At 48.6% G+C, this 16,686-nt stretch overlaps 5 protein-coding genes across 5 annotated transcripts; 2 read left to right on the top strand and 3 right to left on the bottom strand.

Moving 5' to 3' along the window:
- Window positions 1-311: 311 nt before the first annotated feature.
- On the bottom strand, window positions 312-1,775 carry NPL6 (Npl6p; the record flags this gene model as incomplete). The annotated part of the gene is made up of 1 exon (XM_018882883.1): window positions 312-1,775. The coding sequence occupies one exon, from the start codon at window positions 1,773-1,775 to the stop codon at window positions 312-314; it is 1,464 nt and encodes a 487-aa protein (XP_018735127.1).
- A 1,543-nt stretch (window positions 1,776-3,318) lies between these two features.
- HTB1 (histone H2B) lies at window positions 3,319-3,732 on the bottom strand (the record flags this gene model as incomplete). The annotated part of the gene is made up of 1 exon (XM_018882882.1): window positions 3,319-3,732. One exon carries the CDS (start codon window positions 3,730-3,732, stop codon window positions 3,319-3,321), a length of 414 nt encoding a protein of 137 aa, XP_018735126.1.
- Window positions 3,733-5,052: 1,320 nt separating this feature from the next.
- Window positions 5,053-5,454, top strand: HTA2 (histone H2A; the record flags this gene model as incomplete). Its single annotated transcript, XM_018882881.1, has 1 exon — window positions 5,053-5,454. One exon carries the CDS (start codon window positions 5,053-5,055, stop codon window positions 5,452-5,454), a length of 402 nt encoding a protein of 133 aa, XP_018735125.1.
- Window positions 5,455-9,415: 3,961 nt separating this feature from the next.
- GZF3 (Gzf3p) lies at window positions 9,416-11,569 on the top strand (the record flags this gene model as incomplete). The annotated part of the gene is made up of 1 exon (XM_018882879.1): window positions 9,416-11,569. One exon carries the CDS (start codon window positions 9,416-9,418, stop codon window positions 11,567-11,569), a length of 2,154 nt encoding a protein of 717 aa, XP_018735124.1.
- A 2,409-nt stretch (window positions 11,570-13,978) lies between these two features.
- On the bottom strand, window positions 13,979-14,659 carry GTT1 (bifunctional glutathione transferase/peroxidase; the record flags this gene model as incomplete). Its single annotated transcript, XM_018882878.1, has 1 exon — window positions 13,979-14,659. The coding sequence occupies one exon, from the start codon at window positions 14,657-14,659 to the stop codon at window positions 13,979-13,981; it is 681 nt and encodes a 226-aa protein (XP_018735123.1).
- Window positions 14,660-16,686: the final 2,027 nt, after the last annotated feature.

The following is a 16,686-nucleotide window of genomic DNA, read 5'->3' as shown; positions in this document are numbered from 1 at the left end:
TACGTGCAAGAATCTCTGGATCCGAGTCGCGAACTGGACTTCTCCACGCCCGACTCGAGCGAAGTGAGAGGAGCAGCGGGGTCTGGGGCGGAGCCCCAGCTGCCGGAGGCAGCAACCTTCTGAAAAATATGGGCGAGATATTCTCTGAACTCGAGTCGCGAACTGGACTCCCGACGCCCGACTCGAGCGGAGCGAGAGGAGCAGCGGGGTCTGGGGCGGAGCCCCAGCCGCCGGAGGCAGCAGCCCCAGGTAAACGAGGAATTAAATATATTAGCTAAGTCCGTGTGGCGAACAGGATTAAATAGAGGTGGCTACTGTACAATATTGAGCCATTGGCGTTCGTAGGCCTGTTGCTCGAGGATAGCGAGTTTGATTTCGGGAGTGGCCGTTTCGAAGATGGACGGGTCAACGTTGACAAGCCCGGCCCGGTGGGCCTGGTTGGGCATGGTCATGACGGTGTCAATGACGACTTGTGACGACTCGTTTCCAGACTGGACTGTTTTAGTGGTGGTGCTATTGGCACTTTGACGTGTAGGAACTCGTGTCCAAACTGCTTGAGTGGGCTGAGATGCTTTAGGATAGAAAGAAATACCCGTGTGGGGTTCATAAGTACCGTGGACGGACCACGAGGGACTGCGTCTTTCAATGAGACTTTTATTATACGCGCTGGCGGACCGGGCATGCTCGAGTTTCCAGTTCTCGTCGGTAACAAGCACTTTCCGTCGTTTGGACGCGTGAAGTAAAGATGCATCTTTGACTCCGTCACGTCCTGAAAATGCTCCTGCTGTTTGGTGATACATGTTTGAATACTGATTCCGGTTATACACATCAGGAACACCCGTCCGGTCTTCAGGAACTTCAGCTATCTCTCCCTCGACATATCCAGCGTCTCTGGCTGCTTGTTCATAATAATCGTCAACCACATGTCTACCACCGACGATTATCCTGGCACCAAACTCTCGGAATATCGATCTCGCCGTCACAAGTCCTATTGATCGGCCTTTATATGAATGTGGAATCAGGTTTCTGTCGATGAGTTGGAACTTCTCGTGGTCACTGATCACCAGTTTATACAATTTACGGTGTTTCTGGAATAATAAATATGAGTCTCGGAACCCCATACATCTGGCAGGTTCGGTTGACAACATGTATAACCTGTCGCCTCGTCCCTCGACTGTGAATGTCCGTACTCGGAACTCTCGTCCTCCTTGTAACTCTCCCAACGGTGTAATTTTCTTCTCTCCTTCAGGATCTTCTTCAAGTACAAACTCATCGTTTTCCACTGTCAGAATATTCCCGTCTTCATCGACCATCTGGCTTTGACTGCTGTTCGAGCTACTTCCTCCAAACCGCTTGGGTTTACGTCCTGGTCCTCTTCCTCGACCAGGTCCTCTTTTACTGGGTGTGCCTGGTTCTGATACTCCATCGACCCCACTTTCATCGTCTCCTAATGGAGTACCTTCCAACAGTCTCTTTTTCTTGCTGCTTCCAGGCGGTCTTCCACGGCCCTTCTTCTTCGGAACTGATTCGACCTCTACATTTGCAGCATTTTCACCAGTTTCTTCTTCGCCACCTTCTTCCTCTTCTTCCTCATCTCCATCTCCATCTCCTTCTCCTTCTCCTTCCCCTTCTCGTTCGCCCTCATCCTCATCGTCTCGTTCACCATCTGACCCTCCATCGTCCTCGTCGCCATCTCCCTCCTCCTCCTCCTCCTCCACGTGATCCTGATCGTCCCCATCTCTATCACTGACTCGACTCTCGTCGTCGACATCCATGTTCTCGTATTCCTCTTCATCTTCTTTCTTCAGAATACTCTCGTCATTCTGATCCACCTCTTCATTCCGAGTCGAACTCGCTCGTCTGCTGGCTGCTGCTCCCGTTAGTCCTCTTCCTTCTTACACGGGTTTTGCCTCCGGCGCTGGGGCTCCGCCCCAGACCCCGCTGCTCCTCTCGCTGCGCTCGAGTCGGGCGTCTACGGTGCCTAGCATGCTGAGTTTCCGACCGGGAGGTATGGATTTCTCGTCAGTGGCAGCTGCTTTTTCTGACGGAGAATTCCCTTTCGCTGATGTCGTTGCGGCTCTGTAATTTTACAGGTGCTGTTATCGTTGCTGTTACTTACTGGACCTACGGCGCGACATTTGTTTTTCTGTTTTCTTGGTTCGGCCGTTGCAATTGTGTCTCGGGAATCAGACGCGTTCGACTTCGTGAACCTGTGAAAATCCCCCTCAGCGATATTTCCATGCTCGAGAGGTGTGCATCTTCGTGCGGCTTGTTATGCGCCTCTTGAGCCCCATATGCCGCTTGTATGTTGGACTGTAAGATATCGTCGTTCCAGCTCTTCTATCTTGACTAAATACCATTTTCTCTTTTTATTTTATACCTTCTGTCGTGACTGCTAGTATTCTATAGGCACAATCAACACTCTCGTTGCACACCTTCCATTCCTATAATTTATCAGAATATTCACATAGTATGTATATTGAATGTAGAACATATTAAAGGATTACAACTGAACAGGCACAATTGGTTCAATACAAGAAAAAATAAATCGAAAAGAACACCACACGAAAGAGGGGATCAAACACACATATAAAAAACAATAACCAGACCGATACCACTAACAGAATCCAAAAAAGGTGGGTGACAGGTCCCTGCAGCAGACTGCCGGCTGACGTCAGAAATGCAGCCCTTAAACAGGCCCTGCGTCAGCACCAGAACCTAGCGGTGCCCATTCCCGACGCCCGACTCGAGCGAAGCGAGAGGAGCCACGGGGTCTGGGGCGGAGCCCCAGCCGCCGGAGGCAGTCCCGACCCCCAAAATCCCACGTGACCGCAAAACAAATCAGAGTCCGGTTGGAATGTAAGAGACAGGAGCCAGAAAGAAACAAAGAGAGAATCAGGGAAGAGGAAAACAAAAACAACCGACCGAAGAAAGAACGGTTGAAAAGCCAATCAGGAGCAACGTAGAAATACACAGAGCAAACAACGGCCAAGAGAGACCGAAAGGAAAAAAGAAAAATAAGAAAAAGGAAACAAGCGGCACCGGACAGAGCCCAGCCACCGACAGTGATACATAGTAAAATTTCAATGAAAGTATTCATTTATACCCATAAACCATAACAAGAACAAACAAAACATTAATAGCAGACAGCACAGACCAATCAGCGGGCAAATTAGCAACACCGACTTAGTCAGGCAAAATTAAATAAAAAGCAGAGCATAAAGCATCATCGTCGCATGACAACCAACCATTAAAAGATGTAATGTGGAAAAACAGTTAATAAAAAGCGAGCAAGCATTATTAGATACTTTTGGTTGTTTAAGACGAGGTGTACTTGGTGACAGCACGGGTACCTTCAGAGACAGCGTGCTTGGCCAACTCACCGGGGAGGATAAGTCTGACGGCAGTTTGGATCTCACGAGAAGCAATGGTACTCTTCTTGTTGTAAGCAGCCAACTTAGAGGCCTCAGTAGCGACACGCTCAAAGATATCGTTGACAAAAGAGTTCATGATAGACATGGCACGGGTAGAAATACCGGTGTCAGGATGGGTTTGCTTAAGAACCTTGTAGATGTATGAAGAGTAAGTCTCCTTTCTACCCTTGGTTCTCTTCTTCTTGTCACCGGAAACGGCAGCAGTCTTCTTGCCAGCCTCCTTCTTCTCAGCAGGGGCCTTGCCAGCAGGAGCCTTAGAGGCAGTGGCAGGTTTCTTCTCAGCAGCTTTAGGACCCATTTTTAATTGATAGTATTGGTTGTGGTTGTTGTGGATGTGTGAACTTTTTTCTCGATTTTCGTACAGTGAATAGAGATAATGAAGGAAAACAGACTGAAACTGAAAACAGCCGATGCCCGCGTTTATATATTTTTGTCGTGTCGCTCTATCCCTCCAGCAGTTGGGAAGTTACACTCCTCCAGCCGCACCTCCATTCCACACTCCCATCACTGATATGCGAGCCGCCACCATCACCACTCCCATCACCATCATAAAACCCTCTCTGCATATTCTCTGATATACGCACCGCACATCACAGACTGTCTCCGGGTCCTGGTCCGGGTTCTGGGGGTTCTGGGGGTTGTGCCTCCGGCGGCTGGGGCTCTGCCCCAGACCCCGTGGCTCGAGCTTCGCTCGAGTTCCGTGTGGGTCTCCCCGCGGGTGTATTGTTTGGTGAGGGTGGATTTGGGGGTGGCGCCAGGGGACCCCCAAACACCGACTCGAGCGCAGCGAGAGGAGCAGCGGGGTCTGGGGCGGAGCCCCAGCCGCCGGAGGCATGACCCCCCAGCCCAGATGGCTGGCTGCCAGCGGCATGTGCCCCGATATACCGGGTGTACATCAGAGGCCACTGGCAGACCATGATGCACGATTAGCGGGTGTAGCCTGTGCGGCCAGCAGCTTGTGCAGCCAGCAGCCTGGTGGACAGGCTGGCAGGCTATGGTGTGATACGGCCGCGACTGGAATGTGGCGGCTGGAAGATGGGGTTTTGGGGGCATCAGGACCTCGATATGCGCTTGCGGCCGCTGGGACGATACTGGGGTATTCTGATGGCTGATGGGGGGTCGGGGTCGGGAGGTTTGGGGGGTTTTGCCTCCGGCGGCTGGGGCGCTGCCCCAGACCCCGTTGTGCTCCGCTTCGCGGAGCGGTTGGGACCCCCCGACAAAACGACTCGAGCGAAGCGAGAGGAGCCACGGGGTCTGGGGCAGCGCCCCAGCCGCCGGAGGCAGACTGCCACCCCACCGGAGGTGATGGTGATGCGGGTTGGGGGTTTGACGTGATATTCTGTGATGGGGTTTGATATTCTCTTAGCGACGCATCCTGATGGTCCCAATATCCCAATATCCCAATATCGCAGTTTGTGCATATCAGAAAACAAGTTTGGGAGAAGAGTGATACAGCAGCAGGGCAGGTGAGCAAGTGATTATAAAAGAAAAGAGGTTTCCTGTTTTCGACGCAATTTATTTTGTTTTCCTTCATCATCACTTCACTGTGTCCTAATTGGAAAAAAAAATTCACAAGTTTTTCAACTTTTAACACTTTTCTCTACACAACTTATTCATAATGTCCGGTGGTAAATCTGGTGGTAAAGCTGCTTCTGCTAGCAAGAGCTCTCAAACTCGTTCGGCCAAGGCCGGTTTGACCTTCCCTGTTGGTCGTGTTCACCGTCTTCTTAGAAAGGGAAACTATGCTCAACGTGTTGGTGCTGGTGCTCCCGTCTACCTTGCTGCTGTTCTTGAGTATCTTGCTGCCGAAATCCTCGAGTTGGCCGGTAACGCTGCTCGTGATAACAAGAAGACTCGTATCATTCCCCGTCACTTGCAATTGGCCATCAGAAACGATGAGGAGTTGAACAAGCTCTTAGGTCACGTCACTATTGCCCAAGGTGGTGTCTTGCCCAACATCCACCAAAACCTTCTCCCAAGAAAGACCACCAAGTCCAAGGGTGCCAGCCAAGAATTGTAAGCTCGCCATTGAGTCTCTGATTCTAGTATTACTAAAATATCGGTCCCTGTCTCTTTTTATTATTACCTGCTAATGGGTTGGGTGTTGTTTGACATCCAGTTTATGTGATGTTCTGGTTTGTTTATTGCTTTTGTTTACGCTAATGTTTATTTAATGGATTTCGTATACCTGCTTCTCTCTCTCTTCACTACCTCGGGTAGTGGTTGTTCGCCTCCGGCGGCTGGGGCGTTGTCCCAGACCCCGTTGTGCTCGCTTCGCGAGCTTTGGGTGGTTGTTTGCCTCCGGCGGCTGGGGCGCTGCCCCAGACCCCGTTGTGCTCGCTTCGCGAGCTTTGGGTGGTTGTTTGCCTCCGGCGGCTGGGGCGCTGCCCCAGACTCCGTTGTGCTCGCTTCGCGAGCGGTTCGGGGGCTTGAGGCTCAACTTGTTGTTTTTATTGGTCGGTTTTGTCTGTTTTGTTTATTGTTCTGTGTGCTGTGGAATGCATATGGCCTAGTGAAGATATCAATGATTTTTGTATATATATTTTCAGATTCATGCACTTTCTTTCTGTTCTTATTGGTAGTTATGGGCTGCCTGCTCTGTTATTTTCTGCTCTTCTTGTGTTTAAGTGGGTATATTATACGACTGCTAACTAACACATCAATATGGGGTACTGTTCGTTATAGAGCATGTTGATATCTCTGGTTATACGAGACGAATAATACCTAGCCACGTTGTAAGCCCAAACGTCAAAAAATCAACAGAAAAAGGGCCAAACAGGAAAAAAGTCCAAAATATAATTAAAATGAATACAAGGAGGGTGGAATCCAGACCGTGAAGAGGGAACCTATACGAGCCCCACACGCCGCAATGTCATCACGCCGCGAGCCGCACAACGCACCTCCAGCGTCATCCAACGAAACACACCACGACAACAATGGACGCACTACTACCCCCGCCATCCACCCCCAAAACCCGGTTTGCACCACCGCCCGACGCCCGACTCGAGCGAAGCGAGAGGAGCCACGGGGTCTGGGGCGGAGCCCCAGCCGCCGGAGGCAGACCCCCATTCCACAAACCGTCCCCGGGCGTGACCACTGACCCGGGAGAGCGTATTGGGGGTGGCGCCTGGCGACTGCGTAACGGTCATGCTCGATAGCAAAGGATTATGCAGCAGCCTTTGTTAGCATGCGTGCATGTGGCGGCGCCTCGGCTCGAGCTGCCGCTGGGTATCGACGGGCGGAGCAAAAAACCAGTCGCGAGGGCTCGAGTGGCCTGAGGCCGGCTCAGACGTGGCATTCTCACCCGGGCCGGACGGGGGCCAATGCCGCACTGGGGGCCGGAGGTAGGGGGTGGTGATTCGGGGGTGGGGGACTGCCTCCGGCGGCTGGGCTCCGCCCAGACCTGGTTGTGCTCGCTTCGCGAGCGGCGTGTGGGTGACGAGGAGGGGGAATTGGGTCAGCGGCAGAGGGATTGAGGGGAGCTGAGAGGGGTTGGAGAGGGGTCGGAGGGAGGTGAAAAGAGTCGGGGGACAAGGGTGGCCCCCGCCGGAAATGGGTAGTGCTGCAGCCACATGTGGCGGGACCAAACCGGATGGCGCGCGCGGGCATGCCGTTGGACAGCAAATCGCGCCAGTACGGTATGTTTGTCTCCAATCAACTTATCGGACAGCTTCACCTCATCGGCCACGCTGTATGGTTCCTATCTGGGACTGCAAAATGCACCTATAAACTTTCCTATTCAAGTATCATGATCTATTGTTATAGCGGGACTACCTGGTACCGTTTGATTACGGCTACGATACCGTAAATGGCTGCAGCGTTGCACCCACTTCCATATTGACTAACTCATTTCTAAGCACAGGTCTGCTTCTACCTTCCGCTTGGAGCGAAATTTGTTTTTATCTTGCATATTTCACACCATTTCTGCTACATGAAGCTAGATGCCGCCGAATTAGGTTATTGAAACGGTCGATACTCTCCTCAATTTAGACTGAAAAATTTTTTCCGCCCGTCAATCAACGCAATGATAATGAGTTATGTGAGACTTGCCCCTGTTTTTTCTTGCCCTTTCCCTTGTATAGAGTTTCTTTCCCCTGTATCGACTGGTGTGCCCACTCGTCGCCCCTGTTGCCTGCTTGCTGTGTGCTAATTATGTAGCCTCAGTCGACCTTTTTGGTGGCTTATTTGGTGGCTTGGTGCAGCCTGGCCTATCCTTTATCCGCCTTAGACTACCTTTCCTTGCTCCATTTATCGCCTCATTCTCCACCATTCTCACTCTGGTAATCATCTGGTAGCCATTTGGCAACCCTCTTTTAACCCTCTGCTGTTTCTTTTTGACCCTTTATTGCGTCAGTTAATATGTTGTAGCCACTGATAACCTCTGGCAACCTCAGGTAACCTCAGGTTCCTACCAGTTAATCCTCTTTTAACCCAGTGATATCCCTGTTAATCATCGCTTTACTGTCACCCCATCTACCCGTCCAAATGGGCTAACTACCATAACGGAAAAGTACCAGCATCCTTAAATACTTAAGCTTCTTTCCGGCTTCTATCAGTGCTGTTCTATACATACATACGCCATGGAGCCTAAATCGCTATATCGAGGTGGAATCTACTGGTTTTTGGCGTGTTGGTCAGTAACCGAGTGAAGACTAATTACTAAACCGGTATAGATCAGATAAAAAAAAATGCTCTCCCTCTTTTAGCTGATATGATATAGTATGACTAGCCCTATCGTATAAACAATCTAGCAGCGAAAAGTACCAAAAAAAAAATAAAAAAAAATAAAAACCCTTACATTACACATATCACATATACATTTCTGTAAAGATTAGCATTTGGCTTTTATCATTTTACTTATCCACACACACTATCAACATCTTGTATTAAATTTTTTCCCTCAACTCATACAGTCTGTTGCGGTTCTTAACATCTTCTCGATACACCGATAAAAAATATTTTATATTTTTTTTTATCTTATGCACATTCTGACATTTTGACAGCAGCTTTATCGCACCGAAAAATTCCAAAGATCTGAGAATTATACCGAGATTCTTTTTTTTTTTTCTTGCCCATTTATTGTCAGAGATAAGATCAGATTGTACTTGGGAACCTGTCTAAAGATAAAGAACGAAAATAAAAAAATATCAAGAGTTAGAGCTTGTGATAAATCGAAAACTATAAGGATACGACGTTTTGTTCTTTGTGATATTTCTTGTTCTTGTGGTCCAGTGTACTTGAGTATAATATCGATTCACCACCACCTACACAGACACACATTCTCACTTGTCGTCAAAAACTATCACCCGACTTCCATACTGTTTTGCTATTAGTGGCAGTCTGTATACTTTTGACAACCTTTTTTTTTTTTTTTTCACCTTGCTTATTGTTTAATTTAAGGTAATAATTAACTTTAAGTGTTTTTTGGCTTTCTCATTTTTGTTGTCTTCTGCTCTTGGGTATCTAAAGGGAAGAACTAGGCCACCACTTGACTACTGTTATTTGTTGCCAAGGGGATTTTTGGTTAAAAAGTAAGAAAAGAGATAACTAATATTGTTTTTGAATATCGGTTTTTTTTTTCAGGATCATATCTATTGAGTCTCGATAACGGTTTTTCACGACATTTTTTTTAATTTATTATTTATTTATTTTATTATTACGACAACGAGAAACGACCGAGTCCTGCAACGATAAAAATCCATCCATTAAAGACAACCACGACACACACGGTATTGATAATAAGACCGTAACTGTACTCAAAAAAAAAAAAAAAAACTTGGCCGTCAATACTGATAGTGATACCAACAACACCAACACCAACACCGACGCCAATACCAACTACAACGCCATATACTATTACCGTCTTATCCAATATCAGGATTGATATCGACGAAGTACTTGGCAAACGAAAAAAAAACCCATCCATCACATTGACTCAGTAGGCACTTAGTACTGCCAACAAGTAAATGTATATCCATGATATGTTGAACTCATTCGAACCGATAAATGGCCATAGCCACGGCCACTCTAAACGAGTCGAGGATGACGACAGAAAGGCCACCACCAGCGGATCGGCCCTTAAAATTGGCGATTTAACGAATAACACTGACACGGCACCACCTGCCCCAGTATCGCTTCCAACCCCAATGTCAGTGGCAGGCCAAGCATCAACTCCAATCGCTACTCCAGCCACTGCTCCAGCCACTGCTGTCACAACTCCTGCCTCAACTCCAGGAGCTACACCTGGCGAGACTCCTGCTATGACTGCCAGTGCCACTCCAACATTGGATTCCGCTTCATCTGCAGGTCCTGATTCTGGTGTTGCTGCTCACGGGTCTCAGGGTTCTCACCCCAATATCAAGAAAGAGCCTGGTGCCACGTCTCCTAATCTACAAAAATCTAACAAACCACCTTCCGGGGACCAAGCCAATGGTTCTAAGGATTCTAATAACGAAAATGGCAGCAGTGAAGGGACTTCAAATGGAGATAATGGCGAAGAAGAAGGTGACGATGCTAATTCATCAGCTTCTTCTCCTGGTAGTTCGACCTCGTCGACTACTGTCTGTCAAAACTGTCACACATCCACTACTCCATTATGGCGTAGAGACGAGAACGGCCAGGTTCTGTGTAATGCGTGTGGTTTGTTTTTGAAACTCCACGGTCGAAGAAGACCTATTTCTCTTAAAACAGACGTGATTAAATCCCGTAACAGATCTAAAAACAACCCTGTGGCTATCAAGAGAACTAAAAACAACCAACAATCGCAGCTTCACATGCCCAATTCTCCCGGTATCAACGGCGGATCTCCTTCGTTCGCTGCTATTTCTCCTCATGTCGGTCCTCATGGCAGTCCTTTAAATCACCCTTCTCATGGAGGAAGTCCTTTAATCCATAGTCCAATGCGTTCTGCTATGCTCCATGATATCAGTCATATCGACCACATGCCATTATCAGGACCACCACACTCTCACGACCATCGTTCTCAAAATATCGCTCATCAAGCTCGACCACCTACTGTGCCTTCTACCCCATCAACCATGTTCTATTCGAATAGCCCTAGCATGGGTCCCGCAAATGGCCATTTACACGGTCCTCCTACCCATCATCATCCCATTCAACCACATATGTCTGGTCCTCTTCCGATGATGTATGGCCATCCTCATCAGCATCAGCACCAACAACCTTTGCAGCAGCCTCCTCCTCACCAACAATCGTTGCAACAACCTCCTCAACCTCACCAGCAAGCCATGCCTCATCATCAGATTCCTCCTCACCAACAACACCACCAGCCATCCGGATACAATTCACTACCAGGATCTGGCCGTGCATCTCCAAAGCAATTCGGACCGGGTCCTCTTTCTGATGGTTCTGTACACTCACCAGCATCACTTCCTCCTATGTCAGTTGCTCTACAACAGCCACAAAACGGAGTACGTAGTGTTCCTGGTCGCCAGGTTCCTCCACCATTGACAAACACCGCAAGACCTGGTGGTAGTCCACATATCCTGACACCACAATCGCGTCCTCAATCACCAGTTTCCGCCAATTCTTCAAGCAATACCAACGGCGGCCTGGCATTGAGACCCTTGCGGTTTTCTGGAGAGTCTATGAGTGAGCAATTACGACCTCGATCTCCCGATGTCAAGCTTGAGAGAATCCCGTCGTTGAGAAACATCCCTGTTGGCAATGCCGGACCTGGTCCTTCTCGCGACTCGGGTCCTACTCCGCCAGCACCAATCTCGTCTGTGAACTCGGCCCCCTCAACCAGTCCTGGAGCTTTCACCAATGGCAGTGCTTCTGTTAGTAGTACCACTACCAACGTCAACAACAGCAACAACAGTAACACCAAAGGTACCGGGTCCAACGAGAGTTCGAGTCCTCAGTCACTTTCAACGAGAATCTCTGAACTCGAACTTATCAACGACCTTCTGAGAAGCCGAGTATCACAGCTGGAAGCCAGTGAAGCTGCCGCCCGAAAAGCCGAAGCCACCATCCGCGAGAGCGAGCTGCTGCTCCGCCGACACGTGGAAGAGCTTCAGGCCGAAAACAAGCGACTAAGAGAGCCCCTCGAAAACGGTGCCCGAGAGTCTACTGAGCCCCTCGTCAAGCGCATCAAGGTCTCGGAGTTGCTGTAACAAAAGCCTTCTTAAAAGTACATCTATTTGTGTATATATATATATTATGTTCATTTGTTTGTATAATAATGATGATGATAGAGAAAAACCTCCCATCCTTCCTCCGCTAAACCCGGCTCCGGGGTCCGGGCCCTGCCTCCGGCGGCTGGGGCTTCGCCCCAGACCCCACTGCTCCTCTCGCTCCGCTCGAGTCGTCCTTCGACCGGTAACTCCGGTATTGGTTCCGTGCCTGCCTCCGGCGGCTGGGGCTTCGCCCCAGACCCCACTGCTCCTCTCGCTCCGCTCGAGTCGTCCTTCGACCGGTAACTCCGGTATTGGTTCCGTGCCTGCCTCCGGCGGCTGGGGCTTCGCCCCAGACCCCACTGCTCCTCTCGCTCTGCTCGAGTCGTTTCGCCGACGGTCCCAGCCATCTCCTGCGAAGCAGGAGCCACGGGGTCTGGGGCAGAGCCCCAGCCGCCGGAGGCACTCCCACACCACGGAGTTAGCGGGCCAACCAGTCTCCTGCGAAGCAGGAGCTACGGGGTCTGGGGCGGAGCTCCAGCTGCCGGAGGCAGACCCGGATCCGGTTGAGTCCTCCTGCGAAGCAGGAGCCGCGAGGTCTGGGGCGGAGCCCCAGCTGCCTGAGACAGTATCTCACCCCCGGTCCGCTGGCCCGGAGAACGAGACGCACCCCGGTTTTAAGGCTCGTGGGTTTTGGCGGGGGTTGCGACGCTGGTCAGTGGGGCCGGGACGCTAGTGGGTCTAGCGTCGGATCTTATGAGACCCTATGACGGTGTGAGATTGGTGCATTTATGTAAGGGCGGTAGATGAAACGCATGGTTTGTGTGGATCATTACCGTTAGAGGCACATTGCGCTGTACATCTCATGCCGGACCAACGGAGACGCAATAAAACAGGTAGAGCCCCCACGGACATTTTTGCGGAGTAACCGTTTTTAAGCTTATTTTATAAGAGCGACACTTGCTTTCTTGCGGTGTTTGGCTGTATATATCAATAAAAGTATTTCCAGTAGCCAGTGGTTTCTGTTTTGCATCAGCATTTATTTATTTTGCGTCGTGAAAGTATCAACTTCACACCAGAGAAGTCGTCATTCTAGTTTTAGTCCTACGAGACGCTCTGCTGGAAGTCTTCTCGAAATACAGAACTGTGAATTACATATAAGATCTTATCAGGATCTTATCAGGATCTCATCAGACGGAATATACGGATAGTCCGTTATATAAACGGTGACAGTCAGTCATTAAACCATTTCAGCATGTTGTCATATAACCTATCAGTAGAGGAGCTGACAGAAAGGCTGATAGCCATTCTAAATAGGGACAGCCAAGAAGAGGAACTTAGACAGATTTTAGGGTTACACTTATTATCAGCTCTGGAAGAGCGGAAGCCGCTGCAAAAGTATCGTGACTGCTTACTAGCTGCCAGCATCAGTTCACATGTAGCTTGTGACATGGCCAAGCAGCTGATATCAAGCTCTCACGATCACGAGACTAAAGTTCAGTACCGCCGGGTGTCGCGAAACAGATTACAAGCCATGTGTACGACCAGGCAGCTGGATTTCATCTGGGAATCGAATTCCATATCACATGTACCATGCTGGAAGCTGCATCGCATGTGTCTTGAAGATCCCGATAACGAGGAGTTATATTGGAGACCATGGTTTGACAATATCCGCGAAGCAGACAATGAATATCACGAGCATAGCGTGTCAGACGACACCTCATCAGAGACGAGTTCACGCAGCAGTCTCAGCACATTAGCATCGAACAGCAGCTCATTTGGAGCCAGTGTGTTCGAGGACGACGAGTCTGTCGAAGAAGACCTGAACAACCTACGAAAACTGAAGGAGCTGACAATGAAACTCGGCAAACTAGGAGCCAACCCGTACGAAACGACCAAACCCAAACCAGCATCTATCTCTCTTACAACCAACATGAACCGGCTGTTCGATTACGAAATCCGGCCCACTCTACCGTCTACAAATTACAACCGACCAGACGAGATCAACTACGACGACAACGAAGACGGCTACTGGGACAGATACGACCAAGAATTTGCATAGTCCCACACCAAACACTTCATGCCCTTACGACCCTTTTTGCATCTATGTAACAATACATTTTCCGGAATTAAGTGAACCTGCGGTGTGCCTCCGGCGGCTGGGGCTCCGCCCCAGACCCCGGTTGCTCCTCTCGCTGCGCTCGAGTCGTTGCATCGACGGTCCCAGCCATCTCCTGCGAAGCAGGAGCTACGGGGTCTGGGGCAGAGCCCCAGCCGCCGGAGGCACGAGGTCGCCAGTCGGAGCCATCTCCTGCGAAGCAGGAGCAACCAGGGTCTGGGGCGGAGCCCCAGCCGCCGGAGGCACGAGGGAGAGAGAACAAATTACGAGTACTAGGATTTATATATAGATTAGATTTTAGCAGGCTTGCCGGTCTTCTCGAGAGCGGCTTTGTAGGCGGGACGGGCGGTAATGAGATCGATCCACTTGAAGATATGGGGGTAGTCCTCGGCGGTCGCGAACTTGCGGTGTTTGGCGTCGAGTAGTGGGAACGAGTAGATGATGTCGGCACCGGAGAGATGGTCGCCGACGAAGAAACCGGTGCCGTTGGTCTTGAGCTTGTCGTCGAGGTACTTCAGGTTGAGCTTGAGTTCGGGCAGAGCATAGCCATCGTCTTGGGCCTCGGTGACCTTTTTGGCAACTGATTTGAGGAGGTAGGGAGCTTGTTTGTTTGTCACGTCGGTGACGAACAGCAATAACAAACATGGCTGAAGAGTGGCCTCGGAGTGGTGGAGATAGTAGTTGATATCAAAGGCCTCTTCTTCGTTCTTGGCCTCGAGCTCACTTCCTTGACCAAAATTCTTGATCAGATAGTCAATGATCACAGCACTTTCAGCAATGATCTTACCATCAACACTGATCACTGGTGCTTTTCCGAGAGGATGGATCTTGAATAGTGCAGGATCGGCTCTCTGACGCTCGTTACGCTTAAACGTCTCGACGTTATAGTCTACCTTGAGCTCTTCCAAAAGCCAGCCAATTCTCTGCGAACGCGATCGCTCGAGGTCATAAAGAGTAATTTGTGCAGGCATTGTTTTCTGGTTTTTGTGTTCTGATATAGGGTCTTGTGGTGTATGACCTTGTGTATAATCTTGGCGTATGATCTTGGTGTATTGTGTTGTAGTGTCAAAACTCAATTGATAAACAACTTTGGATGGATCAATCAATTATTGTCAACAGTTAATAACTCGAACCTTGTTGTGACATCCATCTCCTTTTATATATCTCGAGGTATAGATCGTGAAGATCAGCGGCTCCAAGTTAGCCCGTAGCAGACCATATTTGCATCTGAAAGTGGAGATGGGGTATATGCAGCCCAAAACACCACCGAGAGAGCAAGCAAACTATTAAGCCATGGGCAGAGTTCAATTCAGCTGTGGTCTCTATTAGTGCAGATGTTTAAATTATACTCTAATTACGTTCTGTATTACGGCGAAATTGTATCCCGGACAGCCTCTTTTTTGTTCTATATTCGTTATATAACAGCTCGTATTTTCTCGATGACGCCACCAGCCATCTCAGAGGCATCTAAGCCATCTCTGCATTTTCCCCGCTCGAAAACGTCACGTCTCGTTTAAGGCTCGAATACAAACTTGCATGGATGCATACGCCACAACGATATATGCCATCTTGACCATATCAAGAACCCGTTTCGTGCATATGCTACCGCCGAGGTTTATTTAAGTTCTGACTAACCTCCGAACAGCCTATCCCATTGCAGTATAGCCGAAAAAAGCGGACATCATACATAAGCTAAACTATGGGCAAAAGTGGAGATGAAGCCTAGAGACGGAATTAATATTCCTCCGAGATTTTAGTGGGCTTTACCCTAAAATTACTTTGTTAGGGTATTGCGGAGCTGAATTTAGCCTTTTATCAGGTGTTTGTCCGAGATACCAGCCCAACGGACTTTCTTAATTGGGGAATTTCCAATTTATATCCTACCGTAGGATTCGTATAATTCGTAAAATGAACGACACATTAATCGTGTACTACTACAATGAACTTAACCAGCTTTTGTGCAAGTGTAACTGTAACTTACTCACGAACTACAGAAAATATGGCGAGTATGCTGATGAGGTGAGGAAGAATGAAAAAGGCGAAAACAGGCGATACTGAAATAAGATAATAAATAGCTGATAGAAGATAAGAGCAGAAGTAGACAAAAACCAAGAGGCAGATAAACAGAATAAAAAGACAGATTAATAAGCAGAATTAGAAACAGATAGTGATAATTATATTCCATTAACTGTAATGCTTTAATAAATTCAGTGATTATTTAGTTTTCTTAAGATATCTTACATGGGACTCATCTTCGTTATGAGTTGAACCAAGCAAATAGTGGGCAAACTCACTCTCTACTTATCAATAATATATTTCTGACCCTTAAGAGCCTAGCCTATCTGCAGCTCAAATGAACGCCCGAGTTTTTTGGCAGAGATTTTGAAATTTCTTGTTTAAATATCAAACGCAGCGATAAGATCAGAGGTTCGGAGTAGAGATTCCCCCTGATCGACCAAGTTTGGCGGCAGGGGAAAACGATGTCGATCAACGGATTAACCGAATTCAGAATCGAAGTACAATTGAAGTGATGAAGTCTCTGCAGTCAACAACTCGCAAATGGGGATAAATATTTTATCTATCACCAGGATCCATAGGTGATTACAAGGCATAGTATCGATGTGATTCGAGGTACATATTTACCGAAAGAGACATGATCCTCAGGAATTGGTGGCTTTTCTCCGTCATATGCCTGCATGCTGCTAAGAGCGATCCATACTAAACGCTGTTTAGCGACGGTACCAGTATATTTGAAATACAAAAAAAATATAAGATATCAGTAACCAAATAGTCATGATATTCATATTTATGGTAGAAATCGGCCCAAATATCGTCACAGCAACAAAGCAATGAGCATTTTTAATTCGCCGTTTGATACTCTGACAGAGAAAGTGGAAGTTGTCTTTCACATTGATGACTCTATGCGCTGGATTCATCTGCTTAAGCCAACAGCCCATTTCCCCAAGCTCCTGGGGCGGTAGATGCTCGACTCGAGCGA

The sequence above is a fragment of the Sugiyamaella lignohabitans genome, chromosome A, assembly GCF_001640025.1.
Source record: "Sugiyamaella lignohabitans strain CBS 10342 chromosome A, complete sequence".
NCBI lineage: Eukaryota > Fungi > Ascomycota > Dipodascomycetes > Dipodascales > Trichomonascaceae > Sugiyamaella > Sugiyamaella lignohabitans.
Note: the sequence above shows the minus strand (reverse complement) of the source record. Positions and strands in the feature narration are given on the sequence as shown.